The sequence below is a fragment of the Lycorma delicatula genome, chromosome 4, assembly GCF_047948215.1.
Source record: "Lycorma delicatula isolate Av1 chromosome 4, ASM4794821v1, whole genome shotgun sequence".
NCBI classification, from domain to species: Eukaryota; Metazoa; Arthropoda; class Insecta; order Hemiptera; family Fulgoridae; genus Lycorma; species Lycorma delicatula.
The window spans coordinates 144,162,288-144,182,910 of NC_134458.1; the positions used below are offsets into that span (position 1 = coordinate 144,162,288).

Genomic DNA, 20,623 nt, shown 5'->3' on the forward strand with positions numbered 1-20,623 from the left:
AGACAGCTCTTCCTAGAATATCTGAGAACTCTGCTTTCTATTCGGTGGTTTCAGAAAAAAACAAATTATTAGTTGGGTTCTCTATTGCAGGTCTTCTTCTACTTAACATGTTAGCTCCCACGTCATTTTTGCAGGACGTATCCACCAGACCAGGCCACTTAACAGAAATCAACCATTTTGTCCAACTGTATTTCTCATAATACTTGACTTCTATGTAGAAATATAAACACACCTGTATCTACAAAATGATTTTTTAAATTATTTTTAATGCTTTTTTGAGTGTGTACTCTTTTCGGTACACACAGTCCATTTTATAATAAAACTGGATGAAAATATACTTAGACCATGTGTTCTATATATAGTAAACAAATTGTTTCTATTTTCGACTTTTTATTTTACAATGAATGAAAAAGGCATTTGAGGTGTAATATTATAGTTCACATATAATTTGATAAAATTATTTATTATTGTAATAATTAACTAAATACAAACTGATTCTAGGTATATTTTAAGCTATTATGTACAATCAAACTTACAGTAATTCAAACTAGTTGTCTTATATTTTATATAATATTAAAAAAAACTAAAGATAAACTGTTACTAAGTATCCAAATATGAAAATATATATTAGATTATAAAGTATTAACTTTTCATGTGCGTGGCTAACATATTGTATCTTTTTTACGTTTTTGTAATCTTATTGAGTATTAAAAACACAATCAAGGCGGTGCTTGTTACCACAGTCTTCACATACAATTTTAACTCTTTTTAACGACATGATCCCTTTCAAATATGGATGACAGCTTCTTACTTAGTATGCTTGAAATCTTCCTTGATTACTTTCAACAAGCTTGTGATTGTTAGTATGTTCATCAATAGGGTCACTTCGTTTCTGGGATTTCATTAAAGATAAAGCAATCTTTCCCCTAAATGGTGTTATACTTGGAAACTTCTCAGTTAATGGAAATTTCTGTGATATACAGTGTGTGTTTACCGCAGTTCAAATTCAATTTTTCAGTACCGTTTTACAGATTTTCTCACGCAGCAACTATGCTTATAGTTCCTACATTTTGATCAGATACATCTACAAAAGATTTAATTTCAATAAATTATGATTGTAGATGATTGATTGAATGATTGTAGATGTTTTTTTAATTCATGACTTATCTTATTTTTCACTTTTTCCATTTGTGGCTGATTGTAAGTTGTTAGAAACAAATCTCTTTTTTATCCATCCACTTTCCAACAATAACCTTTGTATTACTTTGTACAATTGTTATTTCTCCCTTTTGTAATTTTTTCTCTACAACTTCCTTGGGGTTGAGCTTCCTATTTCTTCTTAGTGTCCCAACAAGGTGCATGGACCTTTAGTTTAGTTAATGGGCTAAATGTACGCTTGTGTAAAAATTATCTGTACATAGAATTAGTCCTTAGTTTAAAAGAGGATTCATTAATCTCAGGAGACAACTTGAGTTGCAACAATGTCCGTTACTCCTCGGGAATGATTATAATCTTTTCCATGATAAACTTCTAGACTGAAGTTGTAGCTACCTTCTAAACACAGTTTAAAAAGTTTTAATCTATAAATGTGTAGTTTCCCTGGCACATACTGCTTAAATTTTATATGTCCTTGAAAAGGAATAACAGTCTTATCGATACATACACACTTTGATGCATCCACAGCTTTCTGAAATCTAATATTCAAAAGAGTAACTAATGGGTTTATTTTATACAATGTATCCTCTGGAGGACATTGTTTGTTGTCGGAAAAGTGTAATGTTTTTAGGAGAGTTTCAAACTTTATTCAAGAGATTCCGGCCATTCCAGGAATTTCACTTTTGTAAAGTGAATTTGTACTAAAATAATCTCTTTTGGAAGGTTTTTTATCCAAACCCATCCACATACACATACCAAGAAATACCTTCATCTCTTCTTTATTTGTATAATTGCAGTTTGCTAGGAGAGAATTTTCTATAATTTTTTCTTTAAAAATATTTTTTATAACTTCTTGTTCAATATATTTATTTGTTTCAAGGACTATTATTTCTAAAATTTCATCATCAATGAATAAGTTATAAAAAACTATTGGTTCTGTACCTCTAAGTTCTGCAAGTATAATTGAATGAAGTCCTGTAGATCCTTCATAATTTAAATAGTTGAGGACTCCATTTACGTCACCCCATTTACATCAGTTATAGGGCTACTTGCTGCCCTAGGTAGGCCAAAACCATCACTCCCATTGTAATCAATTGAACTAGGGTTTTTTTAAAAAATCATTGGGCCTAGGAGTATTTAGATTATTAGGAATTGATGTTGATAATATACAGTACGAGTGTTCTAAAGTAGAACCATATGCTGACACAAGACCTTTTTTTATTTGATATGCCACTGCAATCATTAGAATCTGAAGAACTGACTTCTTCCAAGTCTACTTGAAAATCTGGATCTTCATCTGCTGTGTTGCCGCCAAATAAATCATCACTCTGTTCATTAGATTCCTCTCCTTCCAACTCATCACTCATGTCACACAGTTCACTTGTAGACATTTCTAACCATTCAATAATTTTATTATTCATTTTTATTTTCTAACCTACATAACCAAAGTGTGTCTAACAACAATTAAAACATTCATCTGCCTTCTATAAATAACTGTTCAGGCAACAGTTGTCAAAACTACATAAATCAGCTGATTTCAGACCCAAAGGTAGAGCTAGTTACTCTGGGATTGTATAAAGACAACCAAATGTCAAAACCTAAAAATATTATAAAGTTTACATCATAGGGTTTTTTTTTAAAAGCGTGACATGTGTACCAAATGTAGTATACACGGCCCACTAGAAACATATTGATGGGTACTAGCATTAGTACACACAGTCCATTACTAAAGTGTTTGGTGTGTAGAATATATAGTACACATGAGAGCTAACGTGTAAAAAAAAAAAAATATATATATATATATATATATAAAAGATAATTTTTTAATATAATAAGCAAACATGTAACAATATTCTCTCATCTACTCAAATGTATATAATTTTAGAAAAGCTTTTTAAGAAGTTAATTTTTTTAAAAGGAGTAAAAAACAATTAACTTTCAGTTATAAAAAAAGATTATATTTAATGACAAACCATTAATTACAAAATAATTGAAAAGATACTTCACAAAAGATATGTGTTTAATATAATCAACGCTTCACTTCATTTCTAAAATTTCACTTTAAATTTGTAAAAAGCTTTTCCTTTTCATATACAATGTCAGTTGCAATTCTTCAGGTTTCTCTTCTTTTAAACTAGTTACAAACTTTATAGGTTTCGGAGGATGTATTTTTCTTCCGAATCTACCATCTTTTTTATGCCATAAACCACTTTTTGGACGAATTCCAAGTTCTCGACTTCTTTGAGCACTACCAATTGGTATATTGAAATGATCAGGATTTGAAACTCTTCCTAAAATAACAAACAAAAAATATAGTAATTTTTATAATGTACATGAGCAAATGTTAAGAAAAGGACATTTACAATATTAACAGAAATGTTTTTATTCCATTTAAAAGGGAAGACATTACTGTCTTTTAATGTTGAATATTAATTATATCATTGTGTTTAAAATAATTTTATATCCATAAAATAAATAATATAAATTATGTTTTAGTATAACCTGAAATGATAGATGCCAGTTATAAGTATGGATTACAAGTTAGTTATAGTATGGGTTAGTTATAAGTATGTATTATAGAGGGGCTTTTCTCCCATGGAGAAGAAGTGGATTCCCCGACCCCCTCACCTCTGAGGAGCTCGCAGCCGGCAGCGGTATCACGGATACCAACTGATGAGGCACCAGTCCCAGACTGGCTGCCTAACTTAGGTGGCAGGTTGAGCTGAACAAAATGTTTTTCTGGAAGCTTACAATGCTTGCCTTACTGAAGATGTCTTCCCAGAAAGATGGAGGAAACAGCAGCTGGTACTGGAGCCTAAGCCGGGGAGAGATATGTTGCTCCTCTCCTCATACCGGCTATTGGCAATGTTTGATTCGCTGGCCAAGGTACTGGAGCGGATGATTTAACAGCAGATATCGGTAGTGGTGGCAATATGGCTTTCATGGGAGGTAGTCCACCCTGGACACTGCAGTGGGAATGTACGAGACAATGGAAAGATCTATGAGAAGTGGTGGTGGCAAGATATGTATTCTGGTAATGATGGATGTGAAAAAAGCATTTAACTGCATTTCTTACATCACCATTATGCATTCCTTGGTGACTTACGGTGTCCCAAATTACCTGACTCAGATGGTCCGATCGTATCTTACCAGGCATAGGTACATACACTTGAAGGTAGTAAGACTGTCACGAGACCAGTGATCAAGTACATGAGAGTGTATGGATTGACTCTAGATTCAGGTTTGGAGTCCATGTCATTAAGACAAGTGAGAAGGCACAGAGGGTACTACAATTGATTGCTGGCCTCCTTCCAAACAATGGTGAACCTCACCAGCAGCAAAGGAGATTGCTAGTTGGGGTGACATATTCAACTTTCTTATACGGAGCTGAGCTATGGGTGGGAGTAGCTAGATACGAAAAGTACAGAGCGAAATTGCAGTCCCTACACAGATGGTGCTGTTTACAGGTTATTTCCACCTACAGAATGCTATCCTTACAGACAGTGGAAGTGCTGGCTGGACATGCCGATTGATCTGATATTTCTGCAAAGGAAGAAACTTAGTGAGCAGGGGGTCCTGTCACCCAGCGACAGGAAAAAGGCACTCAATATAATAACAGATGAGCTAATGGCAATATGGCAGGAGAAATGGGACCAGGGCATGATGGGTCGCTGGACCTATCACCTCGTTAGTGAATTAAAGGTTTGGTGTGAGAGGTTGGATGGCTTGCTGGGATACAAACTTGTGCAGCTCCTGGTGGGACAGGGCAGCTTTAGGTCTTACCTTTATAGGTTTAATTTGGACATGTATCCAGAGTGTGAGGAAGAGGAGACTCCAGAACATGTCTACTTATGGTACCCGCGTTTCAAGACCGTGTGGAAATGCTAGATACACTGGGTTGTGACCGCACGTTCACGCCGTGGACAAAACACAACAAATGCTCAAGGAAAGTGAGGATGGCTGGAAGGTTGTAGAGGATTTCGCAAGAAAGGTGATGGTGAAACTACATGCAGCAGAAAAGTTCCATATGGGAAGGAGATTCCAGAGGGTACCAGATCGGACAGGCTGGCGGATGAGTGTCTAGAGGATCTCCTGAGCATGTGGAGGTCGCCTTGGTGTGATGAAGCTGTGGGCACTTTGTCCCCTGTATCTGATGGTATCGACCCCCTTCCTGAAGTAATGCCACATAAGCAGTTTCAGGAGGGCTAACCAACAGAGGTGGAGGTTTAGTTAGTAGGGTGCAGGCACACATATGGATTTAATAACATCTTGGAGAACCTGTTAGTGAGCCTGACTTTGTATGTAAATGGTATTCCTCTCCTCTATAAAGAAAAAAAAAGTTATAAGTATGGATAACAAGCATCTGTTACAGCTGTTTTATGATATTATTATACCTTTTTTCTATAGTGTTTGCCACATTTTGCTTTATAATAAATTATCTCTTTTGAATTAATTAACTCTTTCTAAAATCTCTGCAATTATTAACAATTAAGATGAATCACCTACAATGACTAGCCTAATAATACAGCAATAATATAATGTATTGTGAGAAGAAATTGCGAGAACTTAAAAAAAAACCATTGCAGAAGGAAAGATTGAGGTGGCGCCAAGCCATGGGGAAGGACAGAAAGCAGATGGATGGATAGACCAGATCAAGACAATTTGTTTTGGCTTGATAATATTGCCACATAAGATTGAAGCTTGTGCGAGGGATATGGAAATGGAATTTTGTAGCATATGAAAAATGTCACGCCTGACCGGGATTTGAACCTGGGACCTTTGGGTGAAAGGCCAAGACGCTACCATTCTGTCATGGAAATCGGCACTCACTGGTTTACCTCTCCAACAGGCTTTCAGGAGAGCTGAACGCCATGTTGAATGGCAGCACATGGTAAATGGGTCACGATGCTCAGCAATGAGTAAAACTAATGCTAAAGTAAGAAATATGATGTATTCGATATGTACAAAATGTATCTAAAGTGGAGGTATAATTTAGGTTCAACTGGAAGCTAAATGAGGATAGATCTTTTTAACTAAAAGATTTGTGCCAGAAATTATATTCACAGCTCATCTTTTGTTTGCAAAAGTGATTAGTTCCTAAACAAGCAAATCTGTCAAGTCAGAAAAGTTGAACAACGAATATGCATTAAATTATTAACAATTGAAATGAAACTGGTATGGGATTTAAAGTTACAATCTACAGAGAAGAAAGTCACACTCAAGTTTAAGAATAGAAAAATATGAAAGACTGACAGAATTATAAGAGAGATTGATGATCTGGAATATGCAACAGGGAAAATATATAACATTTATACACAGCTGTAAAGGAATTTCAGCAAATCAGCATTTATGAATTAAAACTGTAACACAATTTTTGATTCAGTTTAGTTGATGCTTACCGAATAAGTTGGCCAAGATATATAGCTCTGTAAAATTTGATCAAAACTGCTCTAAAATAATAAAGAAAGTTTTTGTTTCAGCTGTTTGTGACCAGATTGGTAACATAATTTTTTTAAATTATCATAAATGGTGAAGCATCATTTGACTTTTGTGGATAACTTAAAAATGAAGTTTTAGTCATACCAAAAATAGAATGATACAGTACTGTTAAGTTAATGCTGACTAATTTATTTTTATAAGGGAAATCTACAACATGAATACATTTTATCAGGTAGACAGTCAACAATGAAGCATAACATTGTTCTGAAGTATTAGAAGATTGCATTTGTTGTGAAAAACTCAACTGCATGAAAGTGATGATGTTGTGACAAATATGCTTGTGCAAAAATATGAAAAAGAGTTTCTGATAATGAGGATGATAAACATAATGCAACAAAGGATAGTTTGTATTTAAAAAAAACCCTTGAAAAATAATATTTAAAGGAGAGAAATAACAACCGGCTACATATTAATTATAAATATATAATTTTTGTAATTTATTTTAAGATAATCTAACCCAGATTTTTTCATAAAAGGTTAAAAAAAATTGTTAACAGATGTTAAGCAGATGATTGCCATGGATGTGGTCACTATGTTACTATTTGATTAATATAATCAAATAAAAGAAATGCCACATTAGTTACTTTAACATTTTACTTTTACAAAAGTTGGTTGTCAAGTTAATTTTTCAGGGAAAGACTGAATTAGATTCTGGTGATTAAAATATGAATACATTAGGCAAGATGAATTGACAACTTACTTTATTCTTAAATTCAACAAGATTTTGCTATATTTTTATTAGTCCACATTTTTTGCTAGTGTACAGTGTTTTTAAGGAGATAATACCACCTGTGGAATTGATTCTGTGTAAAAACAATACACACTCAAGGGATTTATTTTAAGGATCTCATGAAATTGGCACAGAATAAGAAATATTAGTTTCATCAACAGAAATTTATCCTTAAATCATTTAGTTTTAGTGTCTGAAAAACAGCAGTTATAGCCTCCTTTTCTTTAAAATTAGGAGTTCTAGCTTAATACAATAGGCACTTCAGCTATTAGACTAATTGTGGAGACACTGGTCAGGAAACATTCTGCAAGTCAATTTACAGGTAGCATCCATAACAGATACCAAGGTTATACTGGCAATTCAATTCCTGGAATCCTTGGTATAGATAACCTAGCTATATCAGACCTATACCCAGAAAAGCAACCTAGCTACATCTGACCTATACTTAGAGAAGCAATAAAGGGGAAGAAGGAATCAAGGATATGGTAAAAGAGATGGGATGAAAAAGGACAACAATCTACCATCTGGGTAGTTAACTATCCTGTCCAGGATCCATACACCTGTATAAGATTCAAAACCTCCAATAAATTTCAGCAGTTTTTAATAATTTCTCAGTTACTAGAACTAAATATTCTTGCATGCAAGAATCTTCCATATCTTGGAAAAAATGGTCGAAGTCTGGATTTCTCTGCAATTGGGCCTTATTCATACATTTTCACTTCACTATACTGAGTCTATACTTTGAAAACCCTTTCCTTAAATGATTTAACACTTCAAGTTACTGTATGATAGCTGATCTTATCTAAGAGTTCCTTCTTGGGATCTAAGCTCACATCCCTATATACTATTTCTTTTTATAAGGATATGCTTTCGAGCTATATTTTTTTCTGAATGAAGTTAATACTAGTTCCGGTTACAACCTTTTTTTAATGAATGGTTTACATGACTGTTTCAAAGTATAAATATACATTATTTGTAGGAAAAATAAACTCAAGAATTCATTCACAGCAGAACCCGTAGAGGATTATAATCACAGTAATGAAAAAAATATATAAATAAAACCCATTTATAAAAATATTTATAATTACAAATCTTTAGCAATTTAAAAAAAGCAGCGATTAAAATACTAACCTACAACTGCCATACTTTCTCTAGGTAATGCAATCTCATCTTTAGATGGTAATACAATTACCACCTTATCACCTATACATTTAGATATTTTTGCACATGTACCAGCTGAATGACAGTAAAATCCACCAGTTCCAGGAAACTTCTCAATACTGTGAACAAGTGTTCCTATTTGTAAAGCCCCCAATGGATACGCATCACCTTCATTTGCACAAACTGTAAAAAACATAACAAAACTTTTAGTGTATAATTTTTTTATGACAGCCAATAATAGTTAAAAAAGAAGAGGAATGATTTACAAATAGATATTATTAACATTGATTCATTAATTACTTAAAAATAATAAAAATGATTTTTTTTTCTAAGTACAAGTACTGTTTAAATAATTTAAAGATATGTATTTTAAAACTGAAACAAAAATGAAATTTGAGTTGTAATTTTTAAAATTAAATCTGGTAACTCCCAATCTCATCACGATGTAGCTGTCTTACAAATGTACATTTTTCTGAGGTAACAAATCCTGAGAAAGTAGGATTATCAATTTGTGTCTTAATAGAAATATTGTTTCAAAGAGAAAATTTTTAGTCTTTCTAACTTTCTACTGTTAGAAAATTTATTTTTTCCTTTTGTTAGTTACATTCCAGGAAAGCTGAAGACCATAAGGTGACTATGTAGCTGAATTATTCTTCTTCCATGTATTTAATTCTGTCTTGTCAAACCAAATGTGTTAAATTAGTCAATAATATTTTATAAGGTTTTATTTATTTACTATGAGTAACAATGCTACAAAAAAAATTGAAGTTATGCTCAGAAAAGATTTAAGAAGTGTATTAACTTAGGAAACTTGATTTTAGTAGATGACTTTAGTAATGTAGGTAATTTAAAGTTTTATATGTATATTCTGAACAAATGTTTTTACTCAAATGAAAAGTAGTTCTGTTATATTTAATTGTTTTTTCCAAGTACAGTTTAATGTTAAGTTGTCTTGCACATTAAAAACAAATATTTACATTATTGTTTTTTTACAAGCAAAATATCAAGATTGTTTTTATGGATGAATTCCTAAAAAAAAAATATTTTTTTTAATGATGTCTGTGTTATTTGTAGTTTACTTATATCATACTTAATAACCTTAAAAAAACTTACTGTTATAACACAAAAACTTAAACAATTAACATATACAAATAAATACTGAGCATTCATAAAATATGCAATGCAAAACTATAACAGAATATTGTAATGTATTTGGCATACAATTTAGACAAAGTATTTTTATGAATGTTTAAGGGAGAATTAAATCACATACAACACAACACGAGATATGTTTCATATGAAAAGTCATTCTTCTGTTTGAATTAATAATCTTGCAGTATTAACAGAATCAACAAAGGAGAATATTGTGCTAGACTATTCACATGATGAAAACCTTTGACACAATAGACTGCACAATTCTGCTAGATAGATTGTATAATGCAGGAGTAAGAGGTATTGCACATCAATTGTTTACTTCTTTTCTCTCAGGCTGCACCCAATGCGCTAGAGCAGGTGAGGAGATTAGTGAAGAAGCTGAGTTATTACTTGGCATCCCGCAGGAGATCTATTCTGTCAGGCCTATTGTTTCTAGGGTATATAAACAATCTATGCATTGGCAATGAAACTGCATTTTCAGATGACACTGTCTTAAGTTACAAGAAAAAACTATCAAAGAATGAAGAAAAAATATGCAAAATGATATTAAACTACTGAAAATCTGGTTTATTAATAATTTCAACATAATAGGGTCCAAAAAATATATATATATTTTTTAATGCTAAGTGATCATATATCCATTACATCTCTCCTAAAATACCACAGTATAGCTTGTCACAATTCGAACAGTAATTGTCTGACATTAGAGTTTGTAAAAGAAATAAAATACCTTGTTGTTCTGCTTGATATTAATTTAAGTTGAAGTCATAGTAATTACATCAAGTTAAAATTGTATGGTTACCTGAGAATTTTTCATATGCTCAGAACACTTTCTGAAATCAATCTATTAGAAATTCTCTATTTTGCATTTATTAGTACAAAACTGAATATAGACTAGTGATATGGGGAGGGCAGGAAGTCCCTTTACGCTAGATATAAAATTATTAGGATAGGTGCAGACTTACCTTCTATAGATCTAAAATGTCTGTGTGGGTTCCACAATTATCAAAGCACAGCTTTATGAGCCTCCGATTGTTCATCCACAGTAACGTATCAGGGGGTGATCATTTCGGTCAAGTGCTGACTGAACAGTGTCTTGAAACAGCTTGTTGTTAACGTATCTGCGTTTTTCAGATCTCTTCTTTTACAAAACCCCAGAGTACAATGTCCGGTGAGGTGAGGTCAGGGCTTTTTGCAGACCAAGGCAGCTGGTAACTCTTCTGTCCCATGTCTGGTCCAGTGATTCGGAAAAATTTCATTGAGATATCTGTGGATATTCAAAGCAAAATGCACTGGACTACCATCTTGCTGAAATATAATGATGTCAGCGATTCCTTTCGCCATTATTTCTGGAAGTAAACACTCGTTGATCATCCTCAGATAACTGTGTTGATTAACTGCACCACTGAAAAAATAAGGACCAAGGAGATGTTCAGCAGTCATCCCAGCCCAAATTATAACATGAGGCAGATGGTATTCGATTTCCTCAAAAAGTGGGGATTGTCTTTTGTCCAGAAAAACATTTCGATTATGAGAGCTTCGATAAATCGCACACTTGTCTGAGAACATGATGTTATTTTTATCATTTGCTTTCGGAAAGTGTTCAAGCAATAACTGATATGCATGAACATGTCGATCAAGGTCATTGTCACTCAACTCATTAACTGTGGCTGGACAAAAACATTTAACTTTCAAGTCCTTTCGCATTCGGTCATGTACTGTTGATCTTGGAATGCCTAACTCTGCAGAACATCTGCGCATTGATTTCACTGGTTATCATTGAATTGATGCCTTAACAGCAGCACACATCTCAGCTTGAGTTCTTAGCCTCCCATTGCGTGGCACATCAAAAACACTTAACATTGCAAAAGCCTTCTTCTCACATGTCAATAACGTTTGTTGTCATGATTTCCCAAAATGTACAAAGAAGTCATTCATAATGTTCTGCAATGTTTTAACAGTGTGTGGATATTCATGGACTCACACACAAGCTAACTGCTCTTCGACAGTGAATACACTTCTATCTGCCATCGTTCTACACTTGACTATGACTAAGGTCATCCCACCACAAATGAACATGTGGACGATCCCCATCAAGGCTTATCCTCCCCATTTTTTCCAACTGCAGTGAGCGATATCAGTGGTGAGAACTGGCAGCAGTACATCCCGATTAAGCTAAGGGGTGAATCGTGGTCGCCGTGTAGGGCCGGAAAGGCAGCTCGGATGCAGAGGTCACTCTGGCTCCTGCATATGCAAGAATGCGGGTTAGTTAGGGTGCTCCGATGATGCATTCAGGACCCTCAGGTGTGAGAGGTGGGACGCGACGGTTTGCCGGCTATGCGCAAAGCGCAGCCGGCAACCTAGTGTAGGGCCGGGAAGGGTAGCCTCTCAGTGGAGGGATGTAGTGGTCGTCCAGAAGGGAGGGCTACTGCATCCTGATGCAACGGAGAGGACCCCGACGGGAAGCCAAAAAACGGCAAGACAGGGGGGCAGTCGACTGCCACGACACCCTGACATTCCTGCGCATAGCCTAACGGCAGAGGCCGGGGATGTTGGGGGCGTTTAAAAAAGGATAAAATAAAACAGATCCTGATTAAGCTGGATTTATTACAGTATAATGGGACTTCCCATCCACCCTATAAGAGTTTAAAGCCTCCAGTTTCTCTACAAAAATCATTTATTCAAATTATAATGAATACATGTAGAATGGGCATGTATGACCCTTATTTAAAATCTTTAGGAAAGCAGCACTTAAAAACATGTATTTCTAAAATGTATTTAGTGTTTTTTGACAAAAGTAGCAGAAATGAAAGAAAAGGTACTCAAGTATTACAAAATTTATTGGATAAATTATTTTCTACCTAGACCTAGATTAAAGATTTATAAAAAGAGTTACTCATACTCAGCTCCAAAATCTTTTAATCTTCTACCTTTATATATTAAAAAAATGGTCAGTAAGACTAAGTTTTTGAAAATTGTCAGGGAATTCATGATGATGCTGCTTCTTTCTATGATACTACAGAATAAGTGCAAAATTCTCTAATCTCTTACTACTATTACTAATAATAATTTATCTATAACTGACCAGGAATTCACTGGTGTATATTTACATATTTTGTATTTTACTATATTCAATATTATTATATAAGTTCAAGCTTGTTACTTTGGTAACCGAGTTACTTAATACTAACCAAATTGAAATTCTTTATGAAGCCAAAAAAGAAGAGTTTAAGAATATTATCTTAAGATTGTGTAAATGGTTAAATTAGTGACCAACTTCTGGCACTTTATAGCTGAATGGAAAATTCAGCGTGTACCATCCCAAATAGATTTCGACCTCGGGATGTCTTCTTATTAATCCTTAGTAAAAATGTATGTGATAGAGTGTTAACTGTTTTGCAATTTTTATACTGTATTAATGTTAAAAGATAATTACCACTTAAAAAATGGATTAACAAAGATTTCTTCATTCATTTATTGAAACAAGCATGTCATACTCATAAGTACAGTGCATATTAATTGTGGAATATTACTTGCTCATTATCATGTTCAGAATACCAGAATTATCTTAGTATACATTAAATCTACTATTTCTAATTAAATGACTACACTTTGTGAAACAGGCAATACAGCTGATTGTAATATCAGGAGTCTGAGAATTATCTGAATAATTTTAATACCGAGTAAATAATTTATTTATTAAGTTACAAGAACTGGTTGTATGAATTTAGAAACATTAGAACTGAAAGTTTTGTTTTTTTACCTGTAATCAAAGACAATCAATGTGAGTGTCATTTTAGTAATACGCAAAATGTCTAACTGGTAATCAATTTCATACCATGTTTGTTGTAACATATCCACATTTGTGAATTGGAATGCGTTAACAATCCTCTTCTTAAGGTCATCAATATTCACTACACAAGTTTTGTATACATTACTCTTGATGAAACTGCATAGGAAAAAATCACATGGAGTTATATCCAGTGATTGAGGTGGCCAAGCAATTGGTCTGTCACATCCAATCCAGTGATTTGAGAATGTGTTATTGAGGGATTCATGTAATAATAAACCCCACATGGCAGTACACCATCTTGTTGGAATATGATTTCTGGTTGTAACTCTTCAAGTTGAAGGTAAACAAATCCTTTTAACAAGTCCAGAAAGATATTTGTGTTAACTGTCATTTTGGCAAAGAAAAGAGGTCCAATTAATGATCGTGAAGCAGTCTGCACTAAACAATCATTTTTGGGCTATTTCTAATACAGTCAAGTGTAACATGTGGATTCTCTGATCCCCATGTTCAAATGTTCTGAGGATTAATTTTTCCAGACGCGTAAAATGTAGCCTCTTCTGAGAAGATAACTTTTTTAAGATAGGAATCATTATTTTAAATTTTTTAATAATTTCCTCAGCAAATTTCTTTCTAGCAGTGCGATCTTGTGGTGTAATGTGCTGCAATATTTGTAATTTATAAGGACCCAATTTTAATTGTTTCTTCAAAACATCATGAATGGTAGATCATGAAAGATCTAACTCATGTGCTGCAATCTGAGCTGACTTCCCAGGACTACGAACAAAAGACTGTTGAACGAACTCCATTTTTTAATCTGATGCTCTAGGTCTGTCTGCATCCTTCTTATGCTCAAGACTACTAGTTTGTTTAGATTTATCATACCATGAATGAATACTTGTTCTAGAAAGTGACTCAAAGTTACATTGCGTTCTAAAATTGCATTGAACTTGTGTGTATGATTTTGCTTCAATAAACCAGTCTATGCTTTCATCTGTAGATTCATGGCAACTGATGTATGTGGTTACATATGCAATCAAAGTGCTATCTAGTATTTACAGAGAGAAACCTTATGAGTTACCTGTTAAACAGAAAGCAACCATTCATTAATAGGACTGTTACTTTTTTCAAGACATGAAAGTTGTTCAGATAATTCTCAGACACCAGGTATAATGATCATACCATGATGATACTTCACTAAATATTCTCTTAAAAGTCACTAAGGAAATTTTCTTAGCAAATTAAGCTTTCTTGGTGTTGTTAATTAGATTACACAAAAGTGATGCCCTATCCATTAACTTGACAGAGAAGTATCTGTCTAAAAACATTGCTTTAACAGTAAGTAAGGTTAAGGTAAGAGATTCACAAGTATTATTCAAGATAATGTCATGTTTTGACACTTTTAACCATGTAATCAGATGAAGATGATTTATCTTTTCAGGAATTTTAATAGCAAAAGACAATAGAATATGAAGTTCTGAAGATATCCACATTTTTTGCAAAAACCTGCATATTTTAAAAATTTGTGTACATTTTTACAATAGTTCTACATTATTTCTTAATAAAAAGTACTTACAACCAATTTTTTTGCAGACATTAATGGCTTAACATTATTCAAATAATTATAATAAACTTTTTGGCCATGTTCAACTTTACTTCCAATTCAATTATACTGATGTGTGAATCTTTGAAGACTGTGTAATTTCATAAAGGCTGACTAAAATCTTCCCTGGACCATCCGTCTCCAGGCTTTTATTTATAGGTCATTTGAAGGAAATTGTTTTAGAGGAAGACAATATATTCAACAAACTATGATACATACCAAAGGAAGCGTCTCTCTCATCAGTGCCAAACTCAACACAAAATATATTAATGATAAAATGAATTCATGCAAATACCAATGCTGAAAACAAACTTGCAATAGGTTGTGAGATGTACATGAAAAGCCAGCAACTGGTTAATCTACTTTTTGAATAAAATTTTGGGATACAGGACCTACAGTAACTCTATCTCTTCACCGCCTTGCCCAGTTTAATCAAAATTAAGTAACATCCATTTCTCATATTTATAATTCACTGGAAAAGAAAAATCGTAGGAATCAGCTAATTCAGTTTGAAGATATGAAGAAAGCTGATAACTGATGACAAAATAATACAGTTTTACTACTTCCTGCCTGAATGAAATTTCCTAAATACATAACCAAAGTGATATACAAATATAATGTAATGTATTTATCTAATTAATACAAGAATGTGACTCAGCATCCAGCATTGACAAAAATGGGTTTTTGCTCCCACCCCTTCATTCAAGTTTGAATAAGGCAAAACACCATCAGAAAGTATCTTAGTTACCTAAGTAAAATTAAATTATGTGAAAAATTTGATCAGCTCTTAGAGTTATGGGAACCATAAGATCTGTACCATGCTCTCCCTAGCCTAGTAGTGACCAAAATTAAATAGCTTCAATGATGGGGCATCCAGAAATCACTGTGCCCAAATTTAATCCAAATCGGTGAATCCAGTCTGAAGATACCAAACTAAAAAAAAACCAACACTCTGAAATGTAAAATTTGACCAACTAAGCATACTTTCCTTATATAAGAAAAAATAATCAAACAGGGTGGTGCACAAAACGATCCAACATTTGTTTTGGCAATAACTGTTTAGGTTAATAATTATTAATGTGTTTCATGTTGTCATAAGTGACAGCAGTTCATGAATAGTTTCTTTTCTTTTTGAGTGTGCTGTTTGTGTATCATTCCAAGATGACTGACAAAGGAATTCTGACTGCCGAACAGTGTGTAGAGTCTGTGTTGTTTTTAAATGAAACGAAAAGTGTGGTGCCTACACAAAGGTGGTTTCGTGCGCATTTTCCAACTCGGTGGTCGTCCTCATTTAAAACAATACGTAGACTTTACGAAAAATTTAAAAGTGATGGTTTAATATTTGAGAGTAAGGGCAAATGGCCTGCTGATGTTCATTCTCCACAGAATGTTGAAGCTGTCAAAGCAGCGTTGTTGAGGAGCCTGGGAAAATCAACAAGAAAAGCAGCAGCACGACTTAGGATTTCTAGGCGATCTGTGTGGTGAATTTTAGAAACTGATTTGCATTTGTATCTGTAACAAATAACAGTTTTGCCTAAATTAATGGTCGAGAACAAATATCAAAGAATGGCATTCGCTGAATGGGCTGTGAACAAGACGTACAGTTGAGCAATGTTTGGTCTTCAAATGAAGCACATTTTCACTAATATGGGGTTGTTAATAATAAACAAAATGTGCGTTTTTGGGCTTTTGAAAATCCACACATGCTTCATGAAAAGGTACATCACGCTCTAAGAATTATGGTATGGGCTGTTATCTCAAGTCATGATGTAATAGGGCCATTCTTTTCTGAACAGACAGTGAACAATAAACGTTATCTAAACATGTTACGTAATAATTTTGTTCCTCAGTTTCTTGCAAAAGGGTTTCAATTAGAAAACGAGTGGTTCATGCAGGATGGAGCCAGATCTCAACACAGCTAATGTTTTAAACTTTCTGCATGAAACTTTTAACACAAATATTATTTCAAACTGATTTTCTAATCATTTTGCATAGACAGAAGTTGCTCCTGAATAGTCTTGATTTGAATCCGTGTAATTATTTCCTTTGGAGGTTTTTAAGGAAAGGATTTTCCCTAAACATCCTTGTACAGTGATGGAACTGCAAGTGCTGATCATTGAGATGTGCAACGAGATAACTGAAGATATGTGTTGTTAAGTTATTAACAACATAGGCGTTTGTGTTGAAGAAGTTGCTATACGTGATGATGGTCATATTGAACATGTGATAAGCAGAACATAATCTCCAGGTATTAGCATACACACTGTATTTAATTTTCTGTATTGCGATTCAAATAAATATTTTTAACAGAACCAAATGTTGGATCATTTTGAGCGCCATTCTGTATATCAGTTACTGAATAAATATATATCCCACAAAATAATATTAATATTTATTTGAAATTTTGTTTGTTTTCTCTAACCAGTTTTCCAGCTACTGCCAGGTATGTGTGTATATGGGCAAATTAAATTACTGCGATCAGGTTGCCAGGCCTGATATAGCTGCAAACATAGTGCAATGTAACTGTAAGTGTACCGATAAACTTGAAGTCTGGAACGGACTCAGGTTGACCACTACTGAGACATATGGTTAATTTAAACCCAACCAACAAAGAACACCAGTCTCCACAGTTTAGCATTCAAATCCACATAAATGTAACTGACTTTACAAGGACTCAAACCTTAGAACTCTTGACTTAAAAAATTAGCTTAGCTGATTTTTCAATGAAGAGTTTAATCATTAAACTACCTCAGCAAGTTAGCTTTGCTTATTTGTAGTAAAATAACTAGATTGGACTAATGCTAAGTTACAAAATGTTTAAATATAGGTTTGGTGACTTTCTAAACATACTTCACATCTGTTTAAATTCACAAAAAAAAAAAATAATAATAATAATAATGTAATGTAATACAAAAATTATTAAATTACATCAATGGTATATGTTTTGGTGGGACGTTTTTTAAAAGCTAATTTAGTTTTTTAAGCCAATCCTTAAAGTGATAAAATTATATTAGTGATAGGAGAAACAAACTGATGCAGTTATTTTATATTATAATGAAAATTGTACTATACTTTTAATTAATTTTTGAGCTCAGGCTTTCAAAAAATAAAATATTTTTAACACTGTATTAATAATACATATGTAAGACTATTTATGATATTTTTAAATATACTGTAATATAAATAGAAAGGTGTTATAACATATTACCTGAAAATAATATCCAGCCAATGTTGTATATTAATTAATTTTTAACTAGCATCACTCTGTACTATTATACTTAACAAAGATTAAAACATTCAACTCACTAGGATTAACAGGTATGAACTGTGATGTACGAATAATATCACCAGGCTTCATATTTTCAGATGCAATAATCCATTTCATTCGATCACCAGATGCAACTAAGGCAATTTTAGCTGTTCTTTCAAATGCATCTTCAATAAGCATAACCTGTTCTTCTAATGGTGGTCCATCTTCTTTAGGACCAACTCTTTTAAAGTCAATCCAATGATACTTATATTTTAAACCACCTCCAACACGATTAACAACTTTACGACCTGAAACAATATTCATTTATTAACATGAAAAAATTTTCTTATACTTTCATAAAAAAAATAAATTTACATTTACTTACTGTCCATCACATACTTTATTTGACAACATATTACATGTTGTCTAATTAATGTAGACATACGTCAAATATACTATTTGATATTAAACAAGTTTTGTGATCACTTCAAAATGAACTACAATTAACAACAGGCAACTGCTACACCACTGAATGAATAACAGTATTATAGTTTCAGAAAAAAATTTTATAAACCTTAACTCCTTTTTACATATTTTGAAATGAATGATTAATCTACAAAATTCATGGGGATAAAACAAGAAATAAAATAGTTCTGTATAAAACAAAACTGACATATTAAGAAACTAAGCTAGATGGGCCAGGAAGATGTGCTGAATTAGATGAAATGAAAATTGGTTGTTGTTAATATATAACCATACAGATACAGCAGAGGAGCTGGAATTTTGGCAGATGCTGAAATTTAATACCTATATCTTTAGTGCCGAACTTTTAGTCTAATGTAATAAGGAAAATATAGAGTTGAGTATTTCTGTTATGAGAGATTGTTAGAGGTATAAAAACTGTTTGGGAATGAAGGGCTTCCAAGATCTTGCTGTTTACTATACTGTGAATTTTGTAGATCTAAATAATGGTGCTCACATTGAGAAAAGTTGGTATGAGGTGCAAAATAATAATCTGAAGTTTGGTAACAGAAGTAGAATTTGAATAACTTTTGAGTTTTTATTTAAAGAGGTCGTCACAAATTGTAAACATCAGAAACAAAAAAAGTTCATAAATATGTGTTAATTCTAAAATGGGAGTTTACAGAACAAAATAGATGATGTTTCGTTTTGTTTGCCGATTTAAGTAACTGGTTTAGGAGGGAAGTGTTTCATGTGTGATGGATGTATTACTGGAGTGTTATGTTATGCAATTAAGTGTACTCTGAAAAGTGGTGGTATGGTGCTGACCTGTACTCTGGGTTGGAGTTCAAATCCAGTAGCTTGGGTCCAAAAGTAATTTCTGTTTACAACTGTTATCCAACCTTCATCTGCAGCTACAAAATGCATAATAGTTATTAAAAACAGTAAATAATTACCAAGGTTTTTATAGCAGAAAAAATGAACTAGTTTAATTTTTTAATAAAATATACAATATTATAACACAAAAAGCCTACTATAATTCGGATCTACCAAAAAAAACTTACGAGTTGTGGTTTGCCTTACCAATAACCCAAAACATGGGCTATGGATTGCTTATTCAGTAGACTGATCGTCATAGATTTATAGTATTCATATGGCGATGTAGATTAAATTATCTAAGTGTATTAGGCATATTATGCCTATACACTGGTCAAATGAAAAACAAAATTATTCATATTACGTCTTTAAGTTAATATTAAAAATTACCAGTTTCTGGATCACGTCCTCCAAGTCGAGTCACATCTAAAGGCTTAACTGTATATTCTTCTGGATAATGTACCTTTCTTACAAATTTTCCTGATTTTGGTGGTAAAATCTGCTTTAGTTTATAAAATTTAACAATACTCAAACAAGGACCATTGAGTTTCAAACTGTCACAAATTATGAAAGATGAGGTTAGTGCCGTTTTAACACTTAATGAGCGCAACAAAAACGCCATTTTATAAACAGACTAAACAATAGATACTACTATTTAAAAGGAAATTTATGAAGTTAAAAGTTAATAAATAATTTAACCTCGAAATCGTATCCACGGAACCAACATAACCTTTTATGTTACGAGTTCACAACTGTGCCCGACAAACCAAAGACAGCAACTTTTCTTAGCCGCTAGCGCTATAATAATTTCTGTCATTTTATAAAAAAATGTACTTTCTTACGCACCTTTTCCTCTACTCTGATCAAGGGAGATATATTTAAGTATATTAAATAATATCTATTCTAAATATTTAATTGCAGCATAATGCGAACTCGGAGGAA

The 20,623-nt window shown here is 33.1% G+C and overlaps 1 protein-coding gene across 1 annotated transcript; it reads right to left on the minus strand.

The window, feature by feature from the left end:
• Positions 1–3,097: 3,097 nt before the first annotated feature.
• On the minus strand, positions 3,098–20,450 carry mRpL2 (mitochondrial ribosomal protein L2). Its single transcript, XM_075364301.1, has 4 exons — positions 20,072–20,450; positions 18,400–18,651; positions 8,516–8,728; positions 3,098–3,446 (listed from the first exon to the last, which is right to left on the minus strand). The coding sequence occupies exons 1-4, from the start codon at positions 20,301–20,303 to the stop codon at positions 3,217–3,219; spliced, it is 927 nt and encodes a 308-aa protein (XP_075220416.1). The 5' UTR covers positions 20,304–20,450; the 3' UTR covers positions 3,098–3,216.
• Between the last annotated feature and the right edge of the window lie 173 nt (positions 20,451–20,623).